Raw genomic sequence first — 26,931 nt, 5'->3', positions numbered from 1 at the left:
ATCTGTGTTTCTCTTAAGGCCTGAACAAGAAGCAAAATCATCTAATATTTTCATAACTTCAGTTAAGTTTTTTTCTGATCCATCTAAGGTAAAGTTAGTGTCATCTGAATACTGAAAAATAAAATATTCTTGATTATTGATGTTTATTCCCTTAATTTCCGTACTACGCTTGACAGCGGCAGACAGCAACTCGACACATATGATGAATCAATATGGTGAAATTGGGTCGCCTTGCCTACAGCCTCGTTCACATTTAAAGAAATCTGAAAGATAGCCGAGATTTAAAACCGCACTATTGCTATTATACAAAACTAATTTTATCCATTTTCTAAACGACTGTCCAAAGTTAAATGCGTCTAATGTTTTGTCTATAAATTCCCATTCAACAGTATCAAATGCTTTTTCAAAATCAATTGTAAGCAGTACACCTGGAATTTTATTTATGTCACAATAGTTCAATAAATCATATATAACCCTAGTATTTTCACCTATAAATCTCCCTTTTAAAAATCCTGTTTGAGACTCACCTATTATATTTGACAAAACAGTTTTCATTCTAAAGGCTATAACGCTGGAAGCAATTTTACGATCTACATTTAATAATGTTATAGGATGCCAGTTTTAGTGTCATACGTTTTGTCGAAACTCATTCTATTATACACTTTTTGAAAAAGTCATTTATCTTTGATTGCTTTCCACTGCATTCTGTTACCACGACACGCAAAATGTTGCAGGTACGAAAGCATTACACATAACAAAAGGGTCAGTTTGCCAACGTGTAATGGCAGAACGAACACGGTGGCAGATTGTTGGAACTGCTTGCCTGGCTAGCAGCAATCACACACCTTGGAATACACTACATGTCAGTGTTGACGAGTCGAAAATATATGTTTTTAAATATTTGTAAGGAAGAGAACCTCTCTAAACCGGATACCTCTAATAACAGGACTTTTTACCTGGTCCCGAGGGTGTCCGGTATATATATATATATATACTGTACGACCTGCGCGAGATCCGCCCTATCTATTTCTCAGGTCTGACTTGTAAATAACATGGTTGTGTTATCATGTAGTACTTGATAATGGTGTGTTAAGTGACGCAGCGATAACGAATGGGGTGGAAACTTAACTCAGTGTCCCACACCCTCCATTAGCAAAGTCCAACTCAATCAGTCATCCTAGCCCGATTACGCACCCTTCGAGAGCTCAGGCGCATTTTCAGTGGGTAGGTTTTTGGGGGTCAAAATCCACCAAAAATCTACTCCTCAAAAAATCTATCATACTAATTTATTAACTACAGACATAGGGCTATTTAAAAAACCCACTATGACACTTTGCCCACCCAGGTGATACCATTTTTGTCTCTGGCTCGTGGACTAATCTGACAGTTATAATCTGTCGTATTGTAAGTCAAACAATACAAGATCAGTACATGTAATCATTATCTACCAACTGAAACTGGCCAATGGCAAAACATCGATAGACAAGAACGAAAATGTCCTCTCTGTAACATCACTTTGGGTGATGAATATCATTATTTATTTCAATATACATATTTCGCAAATGAGAGATTCATATATGTAAACAAAAAAATGTATTATGACAGACCCAATACTTATAAATTTTGTCAATTATTTAATTCGAAAAAGGTATCAACGACAAAGAAATTATGTATGTTCTTAAATGTGATTAACTCTGTTTTCAAAAATATCTTTACAGCATGATTATAGACAGTACGCAATGGTTATCAACTAAAGTATATACCTGCTTATAAAACTGTTATATTATTATACCTATTGTGTATTATGTGTATATTATCTTTTATAGTTTATATAGTTTATATTTTTTGTCAAACGTGTATTGCAGCTATCTGGATGATATGTTCGTAATCCACCTCAATGTATCACCGTTTGGTGATCTGAGTTGAATAAAGTTCTGCTAATACCGCTAAGCAAGGAAGTGTGTGGAGGGGGAGGGGCGGGGGCACTCTTATGGATTATTACATGAACGTTTAAAAAAAAGACTTTCTATTACTGTGCTTCGCAGTCTCACGACTGTTGCAAAGGAAGAAAGGAAATGTTTTATTTAACAATGCACTCAACACATTTTATTTACGGTTATATGGCGTGAGACATATGCACTGTTCTAGCTAGGATTTTGATGGGGCAGGGCGCTAATTTAATTGTAGGGCATTTTTAACGCGAAAATCTTATTTTTGAGATAAGTGCGTGATATGATAGAATTTTTTACATTCATAAATATCATAGATGTAGGAATATCTATGCTGGTTTTAATTTACAAAACGTTTTTGGAGGGAGGGGGGCAATCAATTTCCAAACCCAAATTTATTATTCTTAAATTTGGATGTTTGATGAAACAGTACATTCATCGCCGTATGCAATATTATTGTACTAATGTACTAAATATAGACACTATTAAAAATATTATAAAGATGCAATCAATGTGTCATTGATAAGGACTACTGACATCAGTTAAAACTATATGAATCTTGGTCTGGGTATTTGCAAAGGCAACAATTACTTTCAAGAATTTAATTATCAAAATAAATTTCGCTTTTGACGTTCTGTCGAAGTTTATCATGATGGTCTACTTTCAACTAGGTGTCTGCGGTGGTGTGTGGTTATGTGCGTGACGGTGTGAGGATTACTTCGCATTCAAGCTTTGTAAGACTGCCTGTCCGCTCGTCTGCAGTCATATCGACTAACAATAGAAAAGAAAAAAAACATATCACGTTACTGCTGTCGGCTTTCACAACTGTGGCCAAACAATCTATTGTCAAACGTTTCTTAGTTGGGAATTGAGACTCGTAACAACACTGTACACGCTTTGTGAGGAAAGCAAGATTTTGTATTTTTGTTTGACAATGAATTAGTGCAGGGCGTCGATAATCAGGGGCGGTGCGTAAATAAACACGGCAGGGCGGCACAAAACGGGGACGGGGCGCTGCGCCCCTCTATATATTGATTGCTAGAACACTGCATATGGTTAAGGACCACACAGATATTGAGAGAGGAAACCCGCTGTCGCCACTTCATGGGCTACTCTTTTCGCTTAGCAGCAAGTGATCTTTTATATGCACCATTCCACAATCAGGATAGTACATACCAAGGCCTTTGTTACACCAGTTGTGTTACCCTGGCTGAAGCTAGAAATAGCCCAATGGGTCCACCAACGGGGATCGATTCCAGACGGAATGTTTACAGACTCTCTCTCTCTCTGTCTCTCTCTCCCTCTCTCTCTCCCCCCCCCCCCCCCCCCCCCCCCCCGTTGCAAATAGTGACATAGATACAAACTCACCTGCGTTATTTGACTGATAATATCTGATGACGAAACCTTGATTTCTTGTGGAGCTGTCTGACTGGAAGGAAACGTACATCCTGTTTCCACTACTGTGAACTGTGGACGTGGTCCGAAAAGTTCCACCCCACAGGGCGATTCTGGTACTGTTCCTGTCAGGTCCTGGAGAAAAACACTTGAAAGTATTACATACTTGCCCCAACATAATATTATTATAAATATATATTATTATACAACCTTGTGCAGGGCTGTAGCTATTTTTTTTTTTTTTTTTTTTTTTTTTTTTGGGGGGGGGGGGGTATTGTTTTGGGTTGGGGTATTTTGTGTGTGTGCTTCGTGTGGTTTTTATTAACTTGGTTATGTTGTACCATGTGCATAATAATTATCTGACATTAAACTCGATACCATTTCGTATCATAGTTAGGTACCATCGTACACAAAGCCAAAGTCGTATGGAGGGCATTCACTTCACTATACGAAACAAACTCTAGACTTAACATCGCACACAGAGATAAAATCGTATGGTAGGTATTCACGTTATTTAAGAAAATAAACTCCTAGACTTGCCATCGTACATAGAGATAAAGTTGTATGGTAGCTGTTCATGTTATTTAAGAAAACAAACTCTAGGCTCGCCATCGTACATAGAGATAAAGTCGTATGATAGGTTTTCACGTTATTTAAGAAAAGTAACTCCAGACTCGCCATCGTACATAGAGATAAAGTCGAATAGTAGGAGTTCACGTCATTAAAAAAAAAAAACCCTCCAGACTTACCATCGTACACAGAGATAAAGTCGAATGATAGGTCTTCATGTTATTTAACAAAATTAACTCGAGACTCGCCATCGTACATTGAGATAAAGTCGTATGATAGGTGTTCACGTTATTTAAGAAAACAAACTCCATACTCGCCATCGTACATAGAGATAAAGTCGTATGGTAGGTGTTCGCGTCATTTAAGAAAACAAACTCCAGACTTACCATCGTATACAGAGATAAAGTCATATGGTGGACGTTCAAGTCGTTAAACAAAACACACTCTAGACTTACCATCGTATACAGAGATAAAGTCGTAGTCTGTGCCTTCTGTTCGACACTTGACCAGGTCTGCCTTGATTGTCAGATTGCTGGACTCCGTCTCTATTAACCACCCACACCTTTCATTACTGTGCAAGAAAAAAAAGGTAGAAATATTATTACCTTAATCTTAGTTTATATCAGGTGTTACGTAACACTTCGACGTCATACAATGACGGCATTGATTGGTACACTACAACCTTACCGGAACCTCAACCAAAATTATGGGTAATAAATAGGATATTAAACTCCCTACCATTTGTTATCATGCTTATGTCCCTCGTGAAATAATTTATTGCACTCAGGAGACAAACGTGATACGAAATGGAAGCTAGTTTAATATAATATAGATATTAACGAGGGCTTACAGACAAATAGGCATAATCAAACACACCTTATGTATATTTTTGTTGTTGATGTTGTGTTTGTTTTGTTTTGTTTGGGAGTGAGGGTGTTTTTTTTTAAATATTTGTTATATGGGGCCAAACAGAAAACGAAAAGATGTCATGTACGGAATTAACATAAACACAAAAGTGTTATAAAAAGGTGTGTGAAGGAGTAGTAAGTTCGGACAAAGTATTTTAGAAATAAATATGTCTCAATATCTGGCAAGTTTAATAATAGTTTCCAACTTTTCTTTAGTTGTGGTTTTTAAGGCAAGAGGGTTTAATTTATTGTTTGCTTAAGTAGACCGAAAATGGCAATATGCTGATCTATATTCACTGGAAGCGTGTACTGCTTAGACATTTGGAATGTGTGTGTGTTGTTAACTAGTTGCTGAATAAATGCCGGTTATGTAAATAGTTTAATCAGAAGTGATTGCAGAGTTCATTTAGTTCTACAGAAGAAACACGCAGTTGAGAAAATATTAACAGAACGGAGACATAGCGAAACTAGGTAAACAGGAAAGTTGTTTTCCCTTATTTTAGTCTGAATAATAATGTGTATTAGAGAAAAAATAATATAATTAAATTAATTTGCCGGGGGCAGGACGTAGCCCAGTAGTAAAGTGCTGGCCTGGTGTACGCTCAGTCTAGGATCGATCCCTGTTAGTGGAATCATTGGACTATTTCTCGTTCCAGCGAGTGCTTCACAACTGGTGTTACAGACCATGATATTTACTATCCTGTCTGTGGGATGATGCATATACCGTATAACCGGAAAGTTTCGTGGTCTTAATTTTTCGTGGTTTGGGGTATAAAAACATTTCAAGGTTTCTTATTTTCGTCGTTTGCCAAATCTAAATTGAAAGTGATTTTATTTTCGAGTTTTAGCAAGTCTAGTTACAAGAATATTTGTTATTGTTGATTAAAGTTTCACTTCGGCTGCCAGTTGTGCGATACCACCGACGTGTAATGTTAAACAATAGAACACGCAGCTGTAGCCTAATTGGCCACTGTGATACCCGGTATGCTATTCGCAAGACAACTGATCATAGTCTTTGATTTTGTGTATATGGCGTCAGACCAGTGGTTAAGGACCTCAACGATAATAAAAGAGGAAACACGCTGCCGCCACTCTACTTCTACCGAAAAGCAGCAAGGGATATTTTACACACCACGGCCTTTGGTATACCAGTCATGGGATACTGGTCAGAACGGGAAAGATTCAACGGTAGCCAGATTCACAAAGGAGGTTCGATCCTAGCATGTATAGTAATGCAAAAACACTAGTTCTTACAAAAAAGGGGTAACCTAACAATGTTCTGCCTTTTCCATATTCCATGGATGCGCCAGCAACAGTGCATGATACTATATGTGTTATCACACGCGATCACAGAAACATATATGTAATTCCACGCGTGAATGTTTTTAATTGCAAGCACTGGAAGTATTGTTACGGGGTGGAGGCTTGAGCATTACACGCACATTGAATTATGGGGGACAAATCAGCGTAGAAATACTAAATGACATTATTGTTCAATAACAATATATATAACCTATAGGTCATGCGTGTTAGCAACTATGTTTCGAGTCCATCGAGCACCTTTATTGTACAACAAATGTCTTAAAGGGACATTCCTGAGTTTGCTGCAATTTTTAAGATGTTATCGACTATTTTTCTGCATAAAATATTAGTGGCTGTATATTAAACGTGTTTCTGATCGTTCTAATATTTGTACTAGATTAAATTTTATTTTATTTCCTAAAATATTGTTTTTTCGTACGTACGAAATTATTTGAAGACAAAATCCAGTTTTGGCTTCTTATAAATATTAAGACGACCAGAAACACATTGAATATACAGACATTAATATTCTAAACAAGAAAATATATTTAATATGTAAGTTTAATCGTAGAAATAGTTTATTAGTCGGAAACATCTTACAATGTAGCAAACTCAGGAATGTCCCTTTAATACAGAAACAACGAGGTGTCTGTCCAGGATAGCGAACTTAAATCTCTTAATAAGATAATAAGAGAGAAAAAGAATAAAAGATTGGCCGAAAAAAGACAGACAGACAGAGAGAGAGAGAGAGAGAGAGAGAGAGAGAGAGAGAGAGAGAGAGAGAGAGAGAGAGAGAGAGAGAGAGAGAGAGGGGCAAGAGAACATGCGTGTGTATGTGTGTTTTATTTCGCATCGTTCATTTTAGACCGACCTCGGTGGCGTCGTGGTTAGGCCATCGGTCAACAGGCTGGTAGGTACTGGGTTCGGATCCCAGTAGATGCATGGATTTTTAATAACTGGTTAAACAAAGGCCATGGTTTGTGCTATCCTGCCTGTGGGAAGCGCAAATAAAATATCCCTTGCTGTCAAAATCTGTGTGGTCTTTAACCATATGTCTGACGCCATATAACCGTAAATAAAATGTGTTGAGTGCGTCGTTAAATAAAACATTTCTTTCTTTCAGTTTATAACAGATCGCGTTGAATTACAGACATGAACACAATTCCTAACTGCAGTACTGCTGTATCAGATCGCGACATATTATCTGCATCAAGGATACAACATTTTGTAATTTGTATAATAGATAGCGGCAGCAACTGCAACGCTAAATGTAGTTACTGCAGATAGCGTTGTTACTGCAGATCGCTGTCGCTCAACATTATTACTGGTCAGGTCAGGTCATAGGGCTTTACGTGCACATTCAGAGCAAGCTGTTGTAGCGCACGCCTGTCCTGGGCAGGACAGGAAAGGTGGGGGAGGGGGAGAGGAGGGACCGCCTGCCCAGGCAGGTGAAAGGGAGCACCAGCAGCCCGACCGTGGTCGGTAGCAGGCGGATGGGCTCTGTTACTGTGCCCTGATACTTTTTATACTAGTACCCCACTTATTGTAGACCAGGTACGGCCCTGCAATCTCCCCGAGAAAAATCCAGAAGGCCAACTAATGAGATAAATAAATTGATAATAATTATACACAGAAGTTTTTAAAGCACTTCGAAGTGTGGCTGGGGTCCATACCCCCGAGCACCCATCAGCTGAATGCGCGTCGATATTTAATTACTTTCAGTTTCCTTTTGTGCTTATATCTAATTACGGTTCAAGCACGCTGTTCTGGCCACACAGACCTCAAATATCAGGGCTACCACCGACGTATTAAGTTAAACAATAGATCGCTCAGCTGTAGCCTAATTGGCCACTGTGATACCCGGTATGCTATTCCCAAGACAACTGATCACAGTCTTTGATTTTGTGGAAAGCCAATTTCGATTTGTGTGAGATATTTTCCAAGGCAGTATGTGTAGTGCTTGATATTTAATCTGAGCTTGACATGTTTCACGCACACTCGTATAGTAAGCTGGTTTTGTATACCAGTGTAGCAAACATAGCAATACATACACATTTTACATTTCAAACTTGCAACATGAATCTGTTGAGCTGGTTGAATAAATCGGTCAAAAACGATAGTTTTCTTTTACCATCACCGTCAAGAGGACCCGAATTCGAGATCACATCTTTATATATATTCTACAAACAGTGAGATTCACACAATAACTTTTTAAAAATTCTAACTTGCTGTCTTGATTATACTATTCTCTTGTCGTATCCGGTGTACTGCGTATGACAGGAAATAAAATATTCCGGTAAATTGTCAGTGTGTTATTGTTTTCGAAAGAAATATTTTAGATAGAATTTGTTGATGTTTTCGAGTATTTTCAAGGCTTTATATTTTCGATGCTGACTACTTACCCTCGAAACCCACGAAAATAAAAATCCTCGAAAATTTCCGGTTATACGGTATTAAAGATCCCCATTGTTTCCTCTCTAAAATATATTTGTGATCATTAACTACATGTCTGACACCACATACCTGTAGCTGTGTTGAGTGTGTCATTAAATATAAAATTCCTTTCTTTGTTTGTTTGTTTCTTTTTTTTAAATATGGCTCCCATATGCAACAACCTTAGTTAAAAATTATGGTCAAGCTATGTCTGTATTTTGTAGACAATTTGAATATTGTATAAAAAATTAATTTAAGTTGCAATTTAAAATGAAAATGCCTGGGAATTGTTTATTGTAAAAAGGATGCCGGTCCAACGATGATAAATGTTTTATGACCATAGGCCTACGCAATAAAATATTTTAATTTACTTAGCATAGAGGGAAATTAGTTTATATTATTTCAAAGGCATCATCACAAGATTGTAACTTTTCTAGTCATTGTATATTTTATTTGACATATAGTTGAACATGAATTAGTAGATAAAGGTCAAGTATTTTTTCTTTAAATCGGAGTCCGTTCATGGTAGTTCACATTATAACTAATTGGTTAGAAGAAGCGACCACTTTATATAAAAGGCATAAAATAAATATGCATACTAAAAATAAATATTGTTCATTGTAGTAGTTGAAATGTATGGACATTCATATTTTCTGGATGTTGTCTTCAAATAATTTCGTACCTACGAAACAAAATCTTTTTTAGGAAATAAAATGAAATTTAACCTAGTACACATATTAGAACAATCAGAAACATGTTTAATATACAGCCACTAATATTTTATGCAGAACAATATATTTGATATGTAATTATAGTCGTCAAAAAGTCTCTGTTAGTCGATAACATCTTAAAAATTGCAGCAAACTCAGGAATGTCCCTTTAAAACTTGATACACAACTATTCACAAGAAACCAAACGCCTAGAGTTTGAGGACTTAAAAAAACAAAACAATGCACTGAACATGCAATAGGTGATTTTAACAATTCACTAGCCATAGTAAAACACCTATCAGCCCTTCTCCTGTGTGTACTGTACACTGGTGCTAATAATACAACAAGTAGAACATAAAACCAGAATCCAACATGACCAAAACACTTTTATAATCACTCTAATAATTTGTGAAATATTTGTGCACATACTATGTTAAAACTATCCCAGTAAATTAATTCCATTTAATGTACAATTGCAATGCATCTACAGTTCACCTGAGGTTGACATTTGTTTAAGACAAAATTTAAAAATACAAACTTTACTTTCTACAAAATTGGGGGTTTCCAATTAACACATTTATTTTATCTCAAATGCCACGAGACACCCTACGTTTTGCTGGTAAAATAAAATGCAAGGTACCACACGTTATATGTGTTCCCCGAGTAAATCAATACATTGTTTTTATCAGATAAATGTTTTATTACAAAATGTTTACATTATCAACAATGAAATCTAATTTTGTGAATTTGACTGTTGACTATTTGCGTTTCGCCTACAGTGTATTACTAAGAATAACACATGTTTGAGTACCAGTGTCAATAAAATGGCGAGTTTTATTAGGAATCGTTTTTGTCTGTTCAAGTTTTGGCTAGAAGGCCTTAAAAATATAATGTGCTGACGTACCATTAAATATTTCTTTCCCATCCATGCCAATATCCAACTAGTCAATAAACCCTAACGGGGCACACACACACACACACACATATATATATATATATATATATATATATATATATATATATATATATATATATACTCTTCAAAAGAAGAAACGCAAAACCACATTGTCGTAACATTTGGAGAATTGATTTAATTATTGAATGGTGAGTCCAATAATTACCAAATGTTGCAGGATTGTTCACAATTCACTCTAGTCCATTGTGAGTAAGTGATAGGACTCACCACCAAGGTCAAGGTCATCTGGAGTCAATACCGGATGTGGCCTCCGCGTGTGTTGACAACTGCCTGGCACCGCCTGCCCATTGAAGCAACCAGAGTACGGATGACGTCCCGGGGGATGGTGGCCCATTCGGTATGCAAGGCTGCTGCCAGCTCGGGCAGGGTCTGGGGCTGTGGTTGTCGCTGTCGGAGGCGTCGGTCCAACTCGTCCCATAGATGCTCAATTGGGTTCAAATCCGGTGATATCGATGGCCAAGGAAGGACATTAATGTTGTTGTTCTGTAGGAAAGCCGTTGTGAGACGTGCTGTGTGAGGCCTGGCGTTGTCATGTTGGAACACTGCGTTGGCGTTGGCCATAACTGGAACGATGTGTGGCCGGAGGATCTGGTCAATGTAGCCCTGTGCATTCAGGTTGCCCTGCACGTGGACCAGGTCAGTTCTGCCAGTGTGTGAGATGGCTGCCCACACCATAACACTACCCCCGCCGAATCTGTCCACTTCCTGCACGCAGTTTGCCGCATAACGTTCACCACGACGCCTATACACGCGACATCTTCCATCATGACGTCGGAGCAGAAATCGGGACTCGTCACTGAACCACACCTGTCTCCATCGCAGTTGAGGCCATTGTCGATGAATCTGGCACCACTGCAGTCGGAGTCGACGGTGTTGTGGTGTTAAGATGACACCTCGAACTGGACGTCTGGCACGAATTCCTACCTCACGTAGGCGGTTCCGTACGGTCTGGTCGGATATCCTGCGCAAACCTGGTATTGCTGCGGCTGTGGAGGTGGCAGTAGTCAATCGTTCCCGAAGGTGGCGTACCCGGATGTAGCGGTCCTGCCCGGGGGTAGTGACCCGTGGTCGACCGGATCTAGGGAGGTCACGTGTTGATCCATGTTGCTGGTAACGGTCCCACAGTCTGGAGATGGTGCTTGGGGACACATGGAATGCCCTGGCAACGGCCGTTCTGGATTCGCCTGCGTCTAGTCGGCCGATGGCATTGTTTCTCTGCGGTTCACTGAGACGTGGCATGTCCTGGATTGTCAACTGTCGGCCAGATACAGAGGCCAGGCAAGCGAACACCCTGCACTTTTATACTGTCGGTGTTCATGTTGCACGTGCAGACAACGCACGTGCAGTGGTGTTACATTTCGTTGATTGTAAATATATCTGTCATTTTATTCTCTCTAAATGTAACAAATGTATCTGTTATAACTGGTATGATAGCTTAAGTTATGTATCTGTTATAACAAATGCTTACATCATGTGTTATAATAACTGGTATGATAGCTTACATAACATGTAATAATTAGTATAACAAATGTATCTGTTATAATGTAATAATTAGTATAACAAATGTATCTGTTATAACTGGTATGATAGCTTACATTTCATGTAATAATTAGTATAACAAATGTATCTGTTATAACTGGTATGATAGCTTACATTTCATGTAATAATTAGTATAACAAATGTATCTGTTATAACTGGTATGATAGCTTACATTTCATGTAATAATTAGTATAACAAATGTATCTGTTATAACTGGTATGATAGCTTACATTTCATGTAATAATTAGTATAACAAATGTATCTGTTATAACTGGTATGATAGCTTACATAACGTGTAATAATTAGTATAACAAATGTATCTGTTATAACTGGTATGATAGCTTACATTTCATGTAATAATTAGTATAACAAATGTATCTGTTATAACTGGTATGATAGCTTACATTTCATGTAATAATTAGTATAACAAATGTATCTGTTATAACTGGTATGATAGCTTACATTTCATGTAATAATTAGTATAACAAATGTATCTGTTATAACTGGTATGATAGCTTACATAACGTGTAATAATTAGTATAACAAATGTATCTGTTATAACTGGTATGATAGCTTACATTTCATGTAATAATTAGTATAACAAATGTATCTGTTATAACTGGTATGATAGCTTACATTTCATGTAATAATTAGTATAACAAATGTATCTGTTATAACTGGTATGATAGCTTACATTTCATGTAATAATTAGTATAACAAATGTATCTGTTATAACTGGTATGATAGCTTACATTTCATGTAATAATTAGTATAACAAATGTATCTGTTATAACTGGTATGATAGCTTACATTTCATGTAATAATTAGTATAACAAATGTATCTGTTATAACTGGTATGATAGCTTACATTTCATGTAATAATTAGTATAACAAATGTATCTGTTATAACTGGTATGATAGCTTACATTTCATGTAATAATTAGTATAACAAATGTATCTGTTATAACTGGTGATATAACATTAGTATAACAAATGTATAGCTTATAACAAATGTATCTGTTATAACTGGTATGATAGCTTACATAACGTGTAATAATTAGTATAACAAATGTATCTGTTATAACTGGTATGATAGCTTACATTTCATGTAATAATTAGTATAACAAATGTATCTGTTATAACTGGTATGATAGCTTACATTTCATGTAATAATTAGTATAACAAATGTATCTGTTATAACTGGTATGATAGCTTACATTTCATGTAATAATTAGTATAACAAATGTATCTGTTATAACTGGTATGATAGCTTACATTTCATGTAATAATTAGTATAACAAATGTATCTGTTATAACTGGTATGATAGCTTACATTTCATGTAATAATTAGTATAACAAATGTATCTGTTATAACTGGTATGATAGCTTACATTTCATGTAATAATTAGTATAACAAATGTATCTGTTATAACTGGTATGATAGCTTACATTTCGTGTAATAATTAGTATAACAAATGTATCTGTTATAACTGGTATGATAGCTTACATTTCATGTAATAATTAGTATAACAAATGTATCTGTTATAACTGGTATGATAGCTTACATAACGTGTAATAATTAGTATAACAAATGTATCTGTTATAACTGGTATGATAGCTTACATTTCATGTAATAATTAGTATAACAAATGTATCTGTTATAACTGGTATGATAGCTTACATTTCATGTAATAATTAGTATAACAAATGTATCTGTTATAACTGGTATGATAGCTTACATAGCTTACATGTAATAATTAGTATAACAAATGTATCTGTTATAACTGGTATGATAGCTTACATTTCATGTAATAATTAGTATAACAAATGTATCTGTTATAACTGGTATGATAGCTTACATAACGTGTAATAATTAGTATAACAAATGTATCTGTTATAACTGGTATGATAGCTTACATTTCATGTAATAATTAGTATAACAAATGTATCTGTTATAACTGGTATGATAGCTTACATTTCATGTAATAATTAGTATAACAAATGTATCTGTTATAACTGGTATGATAGCTTACATAACGTGTAATAATTAGTATAACAAATGTATCTGTTATAACTGGTATGATAGCTTACATTAGTATAACAAATGTAATAATTAGTATAACAAATGTATCTGTTATAACTGGTATGATAGCTTACATTTCATGTAATAATTAGTATAACAAATGTATCTGTTATAACTGGTATGATAGCTTACATTTCATGTAATAATTAGTATAACAAATGTATCTGTTATAACTGGTATGATAGCTTACATAACGTGTAATAATTAGTATAACAAATGTATCTGTTATAACTGGTATGATAGCTTACATTTCATGTAATAATTAGTATAACAAATGTATCTGTTATAACTGGTATGATAGCTTACATTTCATGTAATAATTAGTATAACAAATGTATCTGTTATAACTGGTATGATAGCTTACATAACGTGTAATAATTAGTATAACAAATGTATCTGTTATAACTGGTATGATAGCTTACATTTCATGTAATAATTAGTATAACAAATGTATCTGTTATAACTGGTATGATAGCTTACATTTCATGTAATAATTAGTATAACAAATGTATCTGTTATAACTGGTATGATAGCTTACATTTCATGTAATAATTAGTATAACAAATGTATCTGTTATAACTGGTATGATAGCTTACATTTCATGTAATAATTAGTATAACAAATGTATCTGTTATAACTGGTTATAACTGGTATGATAGCTTACATTTCATGTAATAATTAGTATAACAAATGTATCTGTTATAACTGGTATGATAGCTTACATTTCATGTAATAATTAGTATAACAAATGTATCTGTTATAACTGGTATGATAGCTTACATTTCATGTAATAATTAGTATAACAAATGTATCTGTTATAACTGGTATGATAGCTTACATTTCATGTAATAATTAGTATAACAAATGTATCTGTTATAACTGGTATGATAGCTTACATTTCATGTAATAATTAGTATAACAAATGTATCTGTTATAACTGGTATGATAGCTTACATAACGTGTAATAATTAGTATAACAAATGTATCTGTTATAACTGGTATGATAGCTTACATTTCATGTAATAATTAGTATAACAAATGTATCTGTTATAACTGGTATGATAGCTTACATAACGTGTAATAATTAGTATAACAAATGTATCTGTTATAACTGGTATGATAGCTTACATTTCATGTAATAATTAGTATAACAAATGTATCTGTTATAACTGGTATGATAGCTTACATTTCATGTAATAATTAGTATAACAAATGTATCTGTTATAACTGGTATGATAGCTTACATTTCATGTAATATTAGTATAACAAATGTATCTGTTATAACTGGTATGATAGCTTACATTTCATGTAATAATTAGTATAACAAATGTATCTGTTATAACTGGTATGATAGCTTACATTTCATGTAATAATTAGTATAACAAATGTATCTGTTATAACTGGTATGATAGCTTACATTTCATGTAATAATTAGTATAACAAATGTATCTGTTATAACTGGTATGATAGCTTACATTTCATGTAATAATTAGTATAACAAATGTATCTGTTATAACTGGTATGATAGCTTACATTTCATGTAATAATTAGTATAACAAATGTATCTGTTATAACTGGTATGATAGCTTACATTTCATGTAATAATTAGTATAACAAATGTATCTGTTATAACTGGTATGATAGCTTACATTTCATGTAATAATTAGTATAACAAATGTATCTGTTATAACTGGTATGATAGCTTACATAGCTTACATGTAATAATTAGTATAACAAATGTATCTGTTATAACTGGTATTGTATAGCTTAACTGGTATGATAGCTTACATGTAATAATTAGTATAACAAATGTATCTGTTATAACTGGTATGATAGCTTACATTTCATGTAATAATTAGTATAACAAATGTATCTGTTATAACTGGTATGATAGCTTACATTTCATGTAATAATTAGTATAACAAATGTATCTGTTATAACTGGTATGATAGCTTACATTTCATGTAATAATTAGTATAACAAATGTATCTGTTATAACTGGTATGATAGCTTACATTTCATGTAATAATTAGTATAACAAATGTATCTGTTATAACTGGTATGATAGCTTACATTTCATGTAATAATTAGTATAACAAATGTATCTGTTATAACTGGTATGATAGCTTACATTTCATGTAATAATTAGTATAACAAATGTATCTGTTATAACTGGTATGATAGCGTGTAATAATTAGTATAACAAATGTATCTGTTATAACTGGTATGATAGCTTAACGTGTAATAATTAGTATAACAAATGTATCTGTTATAACTGGTATGATAGCTTACATTTCATGTAATAATTAGTATAACAAATGTATCTGTTATAACTGGTATGATAGCTTACATTTCATGTAATAATTAGTATAACAAATGTATCTGTTATAACTGGTATGATAGCTTACATTTCATGTAATAATTAGTATAACAAATGTATCTGTTATAACTGGTATGATAGCTTACATAACATGTAATAATTAGTATAACAAATGTATCTGTTATAACTGGTATGATAGCTTACATTTCATGTAATAATTAGTATAACAAATGTATCTGTTATAACTGGTATGATAGCTTACATTTCATGTAATAATTAGTATAACAAATGTATCTGTTATAACTGGTATGATAGCTTACATAACGTGTAATAATTAGTATAACAAATGTATCTGTTATAACTGGTATGATAGCTTACATTTCATGTAATAATTAGTATAACAAATGTATCTGTTATAACTGGTATGATAGCTTACATTTCATGTAATAATTAGTATAACAAATGTATCTGTTATAACTGGTATGATAGCTTACATTTCATGTAATAATTAGTATAACAAATGTATCTGTTATAACTGGTATGATAGCTTACATTTCATGTAATAATTAGTATAACAAATGTATCTGTTATAACTGGTATGATAGCTTACATTTCATGTAATAATTTGTATAACAAATGTATCTGTTATAACTGGTATGATAGCTTACATTTCATGTAATAATTAGTATAACAAATGTATCTGTTATAACTGGTATGATAGCTTACATTCATGTAATAATTAGTATAACAAATGTATCTGTTATAACTGGTATGATAGCTTACATTTCATGTAATAATTAGTATAACAAATGTATCTGTTATAACTGGTATGATAGCTTACATTTCATGTAATAATTAGTATAACAAATGTATCTGTTATAACTGGTATGATAGCTTACACTGTAATAACAAATGTATAGCTATAACATAGCTTACATAACGTGTAATAATTAGTATAACAAATGTATCTGTTATAACTGGTATGATAGCTTACATAACGTGTAATAATTAGTATAACAAATGTATCTGTTATAACTGGTATGATAGCTTACATAACGTGTAATAATTAGTATAACAAATGTATCTGTTATAACTGGTATGATAGCTTACATAACGTGTAATAATTAGTATAACAAATGTATCTGTTATAACTGGTATGATAGCTTACATAACGTGTAATAATTAGTATAACAAATGTATCTGTTATAACTGGTATGATAGCTTACATAACGTGTAATAATTAGTATAACAAATGTATCGAAAATATTCCCAAAATGGGTTAGTCATATTTTAATTTTTATATTAATAAAATGATCGCCAAAATTATTTCTCTGATTGATATGGGAGGCGGGACGTAGCCAAGTGGGAAAGCGCTCGCTCGATGCGCAGTCGGTCTAGGATCGATTCCCGTCGGTGGGCCCGTTGGGTTATTTCTCTTTCAAGTCAGTGCACCACGACTGGTATATCAAATTCCGTGGTATGTACTACCTTGTCTCCTGCTAAAGAGTAGCGAATGAAGCGGCGACAGCGGGTTTCCTCTCTCAATATCTGTGTGGTCCTTAACCATATGCCTGACGACATATAACCGTAAAGAAAATGTGTTGTGTGCATCGTTAAATAAAACATTTCCTTCTGATCGATATGCATGCAACTGACGAGAAAAGACATGTCAATTTCGTGTTAAATTAAAAGTAACATTCTTATCCACGTTGACTTTAATGATGTTATATACGTAGATAGTTTATTAATTTTTATCCCCCCCCCCCCCCCCACACACACGGAAACACACACCACATTTTTATGGTCCTGAATTATAACTTCTATTTTAACTTTGTCAGGTTTATTTCGCCAAATGAATTTCTAAAATCGTTTATTTAACTTTTCAAATATAAGTGGTTTGACGGGGATGGTGGCGAAATTAACAAATAATATTTTGGTAATATTAATGATGTTATCATTGTGATTCTGCCTAATAGTGTAAGTTTACGGTCAGATGATAACAATCCCAGATTCGCTTGACACAAAATGAAAAGGAAATTAAAAACAAAGGAGAAAAAAGATAATAATAATAATAATAATAATAATGACATTCTGTTTTATGGGCGAGACGTAACCCAGTGGTAAAGCGCTCGCTTGATGCGCACTCGGTTTGGGATCAATCCCCGTCGGTGAGCTCATTGGGCTATTTCTCGCTCCAGCCAGTACACCACGATTGTTACATCAAAGACCGTCGTATGTGCTATCCTGTCAAAGGGATAGTGCACATAAAAGATCCCTTGCTGAGAAAAGAGTAGCCCATGAAGTGGCGACAGCGGGTTCCCTCTCTCAATATCTGTGTGGTCCTTAACCATATGTCCGACACCATATAACTGTGAATAAAATGTGTTGAGTGCGTCGTTAAATAAAATATTTCCTTTTTCTGTGTTATATGCAATTTGTAAGAAAACATTCGTCAAGATGACCAGCTATTTTTTGTTTAATGTTATACGTACTTGTCGTAGAAATTTGGGTAGCCAGGTGAGGTAAATGTTTGGACGGTGGAGTTTGCTGTCAAGTTATAGAAACACGTAGAATCTGAAATGCAAAAGGTGAATATGTTTAAAACATGTCGTAGAATAGTTAGATATAAACATAAACATGTTATCACAACAAACACTTTCACAATTATCTATACCACGGGGACGGGATTTAGCTTAGATGGTTCAGTGCTCGCTTGAGGTGCATGCGTCGTAGGATCGAACCTCCTCGGTGGATCCATTCAACGGATTGGCTTTTGTTTTTCTCTCGTTCCAACAAGTGCACCACAACTGGTCAAAGGCAGTGGTATGTGCTTTTCTGTCTCTGACAAAGTGCATATAAAAGATCCCTGGCTGCATTATGGAAAATGTAGCGGGCTTCCTCTGATGACTATGAGTCAGAATTACCAAATGGCTGACATGCAGTGTCGTTAAACTAAACAAACACTTTAACTCTCCAACAGCCACAAGGTATAACAATGTATAATAAATGTGACTATAACTAGTCTTAAAGAGACAATACCTATTGTAAATGGAGTTGAAATGCATACCCTCGCTTTCCCATATCGTAAATAATGCGTTATAAGATTATACCCACACTGGCGTAACCGAAACATACAAAGAGAACAAAATGAAGCAAGAAGAAGGTAATCTTCCTCAAGAAGCATAGACACTCATACACATACACATAAACATTAACACACATACATACCTGTACACATACACACACACACACACATACACACACACACACACACACACATATATATATATATTCACACACATATATACACACAAATTCACACACACAAACACACATATAAACACACAAATACACACACGCACACACAAACACACAAGAAATTACAACAAAATACACACTCATACACATAGCCATACACATACACACACACAAACACACACATTACAAGAAAAAACACACTCATATACATGCACACTAACACACATACACAAACACATGCACACACACACATACACACACACACACACACAAACACACATACAAACACAAACACACACACACATACAAACACACAAGCACAAGCACACCCCCCAAAAACACATAAACACAACAAAACACACCACCCAACACACACCAAAAAAAAATTTAAAAAAAAAAACCCCCCCAAAAAATAAAAAACAAAAAAAAACCCACAAACCCCCACACCAAAAAAACACAAACACACCCAACCCAAAAAATTTTAAAAACCAAACCACACCAAAACAAAAAAAAAAAAAACATAAAAACAAAAACCCCCGGGGGAAAAAAAAAAAAAAAAAAGGGAAAAAAAGGAAAAAAAAACCCAAAAAAAAAAACCCCCCCAAACCACCTTTTAAAAAATTTTTAAAAAAAAAAAAAAATTTTAAAAAAAATTTTAAAAAAAAAACCTCACCCTTTTCCAAAAAACCCCCTTTTGGGGGGGGGGGGGGGGGGGGGGGAAAAGGGGGGGGGAAAAAATTTTGGCCCAAAGGAAAGTGCGCCAAAAATTTTTTAAAAAATTTTAAAAATTTTTTTAAATTTTTAAAAAGGAATTTTAAAAATTTTTTTAAAAAAATTTTGTTAAAAAAAAATTTTTTTTTTTGGGGTTTTTTTTTTTAAAAAAAAAAAAAAATTTTTTTAAATAAAATTTTTTAAAAGAAAAAACCCTTTTCCCAAAAAAATTTTTAAAAAAAATTTTTTTTTTTTTTTGAAAAAGGAAATTTGGGTTTTTTTAAAATTTTGTTTTAAAAATAAAAAAAAAATTGGAAGGAAAAGGAAAAACCGGGAAAAATTTTAAAAAAAAAAATTTACCACAAAAAATTTTCATTTTTCCCAAAAATTTGTTTAAAACCCTTTTAAAAAAAATTTAAAGGATTCCTTTAAAAAGGGGTTTTAACCCTTTTTTCCCCGGAAAATTTCCCAAAAATCTTTCCAAACAAAAGGGCTTTTAAACGGGGAAACCCGAACCCAAAGGGAATTTTTGGGGTTTTGGGAAAAATTTTTTCAAAATTTTTTGGGTTTTAAAAAAAAAAAATTTTTAGGGGGAAAAATTTAAATTTCCCCCAAAAAAGGGCCCAAAATTTCCGGGGGGGTTTTTTTTAAAAATTTTTTAAAATTTTTTTTGGGGTTCAAAAACCCCAAAATTTTTTTTTTTAAAAATTCTAATTTTTTTAAAAAAGGGTTTTAAAAAAAAATTTTTGGGGGGGAAAAAAGGGGGAAATTTTTTTTTAAAAAACTTTAAAAAACCCGGGGGAAAAAATTTTTTTTTTCCTTTTTGGGGGAAAAAAAAAAAAACCCAAAAAAAAAAATTTTAAAAAATAATTTTTAAATTTGGAAAAAAACCCCCGGGGGCCCCCATTGGGCCATTTCCCCCCTTTTAAAACCGGGAAAAAAATTTTAAGGGAAAAATTTTTTTTTAAAAAACCCCCCTTTTTTAAAAATTTTTTTTAAACCAAAAGGGAAAAAAAACCCCCAATTTTAAAAAGGCTCAGTTTTTTTTTTTTTGGGAAAAAGGGATTTTTTGGGAAAAATTTTCCCCTTTTGGGAAAAAAAAAAAAAACCCTTTTTTTAAATTTAACCAAAAAAAAAGGGTTTTTTTTAAAAATTGGAAATTTAAAAGGAAAAAATTTGGGGAAAAAAAAACCCCAAAAAAATTTTTTTTGGAAAAATTTTTAAACCCCGGAAAAAAAATTTTAATTTGGAAAAAAAAAAAATTAAATTTTAAAAAAATTAAATTGGGGCCCAACTAAATTTTTGGGTTTTTTTAAAAGGAAATTGGGCCCCCAAACCTTGGAAAGGGGGAAAAAAGGAAAAACCAAAAAAAAGGAAAATTTAAAAAACCCCTTTCCTTTTTTAATTGGGGAAAAAAAATTAAAAAAGTTTAAAATTTTTAAAAAAAAAAAAGGAAAAAACCCCTTTTTGGGGGGGGTTTTAAACCCTTGGCAAAATTTCTTTGGGTTTAAGGGGCCCAAAAAAAATTAATAAAAAAAAAAATTTAAAGGGATTAAATTTAAACCTTAATTCCATTAAAAACCAAAAAAAAAAAGGGAAAAAAAAATTTAAAGGGGAAAAAATTTTTTTCAAAAAAAATTTTTGGAAATTTAAAAATTAAAAAAAGGCCCTTTTAAAATTTTTGTTAATTTTAAATTTTTAAAAAAAACCGAAAAAATTTTTTAAAAACTTTAATTTTTTTTTAAAACTGGCCCCAATGGAAAACCCTTGAAAAAAAAAAAAAACCTTTTAAAATTTTTAATTTTTCCTTTTTTTTTTAAAAATTTTAAAAAAAATTTTGGGAAAAGGTTTTAAAAAAAAAATTTTAAAAAACGCCCCAAAAAAATTTAGGAAAGGGGAAACCTTTTTTTAAAAAAAAAAAAAAACCCCGGTTTTTTTTTTTTTTTTAAAAATTAACCTTTTTATTTTTTTAAAGGTTAATTTTTTTTTTTAAATTTAAAGGAAAAAAAAAAAGGGGCCCAAAAAACCCCCCAAAAAATTTTTAAAAAAAAAAAAAGGGGGTTCCCCTTCCTTTTTTTTTTTCCCCCCTTTTTTTTTTTTTCCCAACGGATTTTCCACCCCGGGGGCCCCCTTTTTTTTTTTTTTTTTTTTTCCCCCCCCCCTTTTTTTTTTTTTTTTTTTTTTTTTTTTTTTTTTTTTTTTTTTTTTTTTTTTTTTTTTTTTTTTTTTTTTTTTTTTTTTTTTTTTTTTTTTTTTTTTTTTTTTTTTTTTTTTTTTTTTTTTTTTTTTTTTTTTTTTTTTTTTTTTTTTTTTTTTTTTTTTTTTTTTTTTTTTTTTTTTTTTTTTTTTTTTTTTTTTTTTTTTTTTTTTTGGGGGGGGGCCCCCCGGTTTGGTTTTTTTTCCCGGGGGTTTTGGGGGGGGATTTTTTGGGGGCCAAAGGGGGTTTTTAAAAATTTTTTTTGGGGGGGTTTTTTTCCCCTTTTCCCCCCTTTTTCCCTTTTTGGGGGGGGTTTTTTTTCCCCCCCCTTTTTTTTTAAAAAAAATTCCCCTTTTTTTCCCTTTTTTTATAAGGAAACCCTTTTTTAAATTTTTGGGAAAAAATTAAAATTTCCGTTTTTTTTCCGGGTTTTTTGGGGTTTAAAACCCAAGGGGAAATTTGGAAATTTTAAGGTTGGTAAAAAATTTAAAGGGTTTTTTCCCCCCAATAATTTTTTTTTTGGGGGTTAACCCAAATTTTTTTTTTTTGGTTTTTTTTTTTGGGGGGGGTTTTTGTTTTGGGTTTTTTTGGGGGTTTTTTTTTGTTGGGGGGGGGGAAAAATTTTTTCCCCCCCGGGGGGGAAAAAGGGGTTTTTTTTTTAAAGGGAAATTTTAAAATTTAAATTTTTTTTTTAAAAATTTTGTTTAAAAATTTTTTGAAAATTTTTGGGAAATTTTTTTTTTTGGCCCAAAAATTTTTTTTTTAATTTTCCTTAATTTTAAAAAGGGAAAAAAACCCCTTAAAAAAACCCCCTTCCAAAAATTCCTTTTTCCCCCCTTTTTTTTTTTTAAAACCGAAACCTTGTTTTTTTGGGGAAAATTCCTTTAAAGAAAATTTTCCTTTTTTCTTTTTAAAAAAACCCAATTTTTTTTTTTTTTCCTTTTCCCTTTTCCCCTTTTTTTTTTTTTTTTTTTTTTTTTTTTTTAAAGGGGTTTTATTTAAAAAAAAAATTTAATTTAATTAAAAAAATTTTTTTTTTTCCCCTTTTTTTAAAAGGGGGCCCCCGGGTTTAAAATTAAACCCCCAATTTTAAACCCTTTTTTCCCCGGGAAAACCCGAAAGGGGGTTTTTTCCCCCCAAACCCTTTTAAAACCAAAAAAAAAACCCCCTTTTTTTTTTCCCCCCCCCAACTTCCTTGTGAAAAAAATAAGGGGAAATTCCCCGGTTTAAAAACCTTTTTAAAACCGGAAAAGAAAAAACCCCCCCCCCCAAAACCCAAAAACTCCAAAAAGTTTTTTGGGGGTCGCTGGGGTTTTCCCAAAAAAAAAAATTTCCCTTCAAACCCCCGGGTATTTTAAAGGTTTTCAAAAAAAAATTTTTTAATGGAAAAAAAACCCTTTTTCCCCAAAAAAAAAAAACCACCTAGCAAACACCTAGTTGAAAGTAAACCATCATGATAAACTTTGACAGAACGTCAACAGCGAAATTTATTTTGATAATTAAATTCTTTAAAGTAATTGTTGCCTTTGCAAATACCCAGACCAAGATTCATATAGTTTTAACTGATGTCAGTAGTCCTTATCAATGACACATTGACTGCATCTTTATAATATTTTTAATAGTGTCTATATTTAGTACATTAGTACAATAATATTGCATACGGCGATGAATGTACTGTTTCATCAAACATCCAAATTTAAGAATAATAAATTTGGGTTTGGAAATTGATTGTCTCCCTCCCTCCAAAAACGTTTTGTAAATTAAAACCAGCATAGATATTCCTGCATCTATGATATTTATGAGTGTAAAAAAATTCGATCATATCCAGCACTTGTCTCAAAAATAAGATTTTCACGTTAAAAATGCCCTACAATTAAATTAGCGCCCTGCCCCATCAAAATCCTAGCTAGAACAGTGTCACACACACACACACACACACACACACACACACACACACACACACACATATATATATAGGCATAATCAAACACACCTTATGTATATTTTTGTTGTTGATGTTGTATTTGTTTTGTTTTGTTTGGGGGTGGGGTGTTTTGTTGATTTTTTTTAAATATTTGTTATCTGGGGCCAAACAGAAAAAAGAAAAGGTGTCATGTACAGAACTAACATTTAAACAAATGTGTTACAAAAAGGTGTATGAAGGAGTAATAAGTTCGAAGAAGGTATTTTAGAAATAAATATGTCTCAATATGTTTTATAAGCTTTTTTGATTGTTTGAAATACATTATACCACTGCTCACATTGTTTCTTAAAATTTTAATAATTATCACTTTGAAATAAGATACCTTTTTCAGTTTCGAACTTTCTTTAATTATGTTTATTTTAAGGCACAGAAGATTAATATAAGTTTTTTATTTCCATGGTATAAATATTATACTTATGTCAATAATTAACAAATGTCTTGCATATGTATTTGCTTAAGCAGACCCAAAATGGCAATATGTTGATCTATATTTATGCAGTCTCTTATAGTATTGTATATCCAGTTTGTAACATTTTCCCAAATAACTATCATACAATAGATGTTCAGTGGTCTCTGACATAAGATTAGATATATTGCATTTATGTCAATTAATATAATGTATTGTATATAGAATAGTGTTAGTAGTGAGAAATCTGTGTAGAATTTTATATTGAAACCAACGTAAAGTTGTGTCTCTTACGCATTTAACAGGTATATTGTAAAATATATTCCATTCTGTTGGTGAATAACAAAATTCTTTATTTTAATATTTTAACTGATATTTTGGAATTGCTGTTGTGTAGCATAATAATTAATATATTTATCTACATCCCATTGTGTCTTTAAGAAGTTGTTTTAGCTTGTGGGTGTAAACTGGTTTATCGTTTGTAATTGACACCTTTTATTCCATCAATATATTTTACATTTTTCTTATGAAACATTTCAATACATTAATTAAAGAATCATACTCCATAATAAAAAAAAAAAATTATATACATGTATTAAAGTTTACTTTAAAAATCGCATAAATCTAGAAATTATCCATCAGTAGTAATTAAATCATAAATGAAAAAACTCCCTTTTCTGCATACCTTTATAAAAATTAAAAATAGACTTCTTATTTTTTAATATTTCACTGTTAAACCAAATGTTTATACCAGCTATATCGTTTTCATTTTCTATTGGTTGTTTACACTGGATGTTTCGCCAACTATCAAGAACATATTCCCCAAAAGGGTTAGTCATATTTTTAATTTTTAAATTAATAAAATGATCGCCATATATAATTAGTTCTCTGATCAGTGACGAGAAAAGACATGTCAATTTTGTATTAATTAAAAGTAACCTTCTTATCCACGTTGACTTTAATGATGTTATATACGTAAATAGTCCCCCCCCCCCCCCCCCCCCCCCACACACACACACACATACACTAGCCACGTTTTTATCGTCCTGAATTATAACTTCTATTTTAACTTTGTCAGGTTTATTTTGCCAAATCAGTTTGTAAAATCGTTTATTTAACTTTCCAAATATAACTGGTTTGACGGGGATGGTGGCGAAATTATCAAATAATATTTTGGTAATATTAATGATGTTATCATTGTGATTCTGCCTAATAGTGCAAGTTTACGGTCAAATGACAAGAATCCCAGATTCGCTTCACGCAAAATTAAAAAGAAATTAAAAACAAAGAAGAAAAAAGATAATAATAATAATAATAATAATATAATAATAATAATAATAATAATATAATAATAATAATAATAATAATAATAATATAATAATGATAATGATATAATAATGATAATAATGATAATAATGATAATAATGATAATAATAATATAATAATGATAATAATATAATAATCATAATAATAATCATAATATAATAATAATAATAATAATAATAATAATAATAATGACATTCTGTTTTATGAGCGAGACGTAGCCCAGTGGTAAAGCGCTCGCTTGATGCGCGGTCGGTTTGAGATCGATCCCCGTCGGTGAGCTCATTGGGCTATTTCTCGCTCCAGCCAGTACACCACGACCTGTACATCAAAGGCTGTGGTGTGTGCTATCCTCTCTGTGGCATGGTGCATATAAAAGATCCCTTGCTGAGAAAAGAGTAGCCCACCATATGTCCGACGCTATATAACCATAAATAAAATGTGTTGAATGCGTCGTTAAATAATAAAAAATTCTGTTTTATATGCAATTTGTATCAAAACATTTGTCGAGACGACCAGCTATGTTTTTTAATGTTATACGTACTTGTTATAGTGATTTGGATAGCCAGGGGAGGTAAATGTCTGGAGGGTGGAGTTTGCTGTCAAGTTATAGAAACACGTAGAATCTGAAATGCAAAAGGTGAGTATGTTTAAAACATGTCGTAGAATAGTTAGATATAGACATAAACACGTTATCACAACAAACACTCTCACATTCATCTATACCACGGGAGGCGAGGCGTAGCCCAGTGGTACAGCGCTCGCTTGATGCGGGGTCGGTTTCGGATCGATTTCCGTCGGTGGGCCCACTGTGCTATTTCTCGCTCCAGCCAGTGCACCACGACTGGTACATCAAAGTCCGTGGTA

General features: G+C 32.7%; 1 protein-coding gene across 1 annotated transcript in view; it reads right to left on the bottom strand.

The window, feature by feature from the left end:
- The window catches only part of LOC121377932 (deleted in malignant brain tumors 1 protein-like), a 66,513-nt gene that overhangs the window by 37,129 nt on the left and 2,453 nt on the right, over window positions 1-26,931 (bottom strand). The window contains exons 2-4 of the mRNA XM_041506027.1: window positions 26,609-26,690; window positions 4,370-4,485; window positions 3,318-3,479 (exon numbers count right to left, since the gene is read on the bottom strand). Coding sequence (XP_041361961.1) covers window positions 3,318-3,479; window positions 4,370-4,485; window positions 26,609-26,690 — 360 coding nt within the window. The remainder of the gene's footprint in view (window positions 1-3,317; window positions 3,480-4,369; window positions 4,486-26,608; window positions 26,691-26,931) is intronic.

This window comes from Gigantopelta aegis, chromosome 7 (assembly GCF_016097555.1).
Source record: "Gigantopelta aegis isolate Gae_Host chromosome 7, Gae_host_genome, whole genome shotgun sequence".
Lineage (NCBI taxonomy): Eukaryota > Metazoa > Mollusca > Gastropoda > Neomphalida > Peltospiridae > Gigantopelta > Gigantopelta aegis.
Note: the sequence above shows the minus strand (reverse complement) of the source record. Positions and strands in the feature narration are given on the sequence as shown.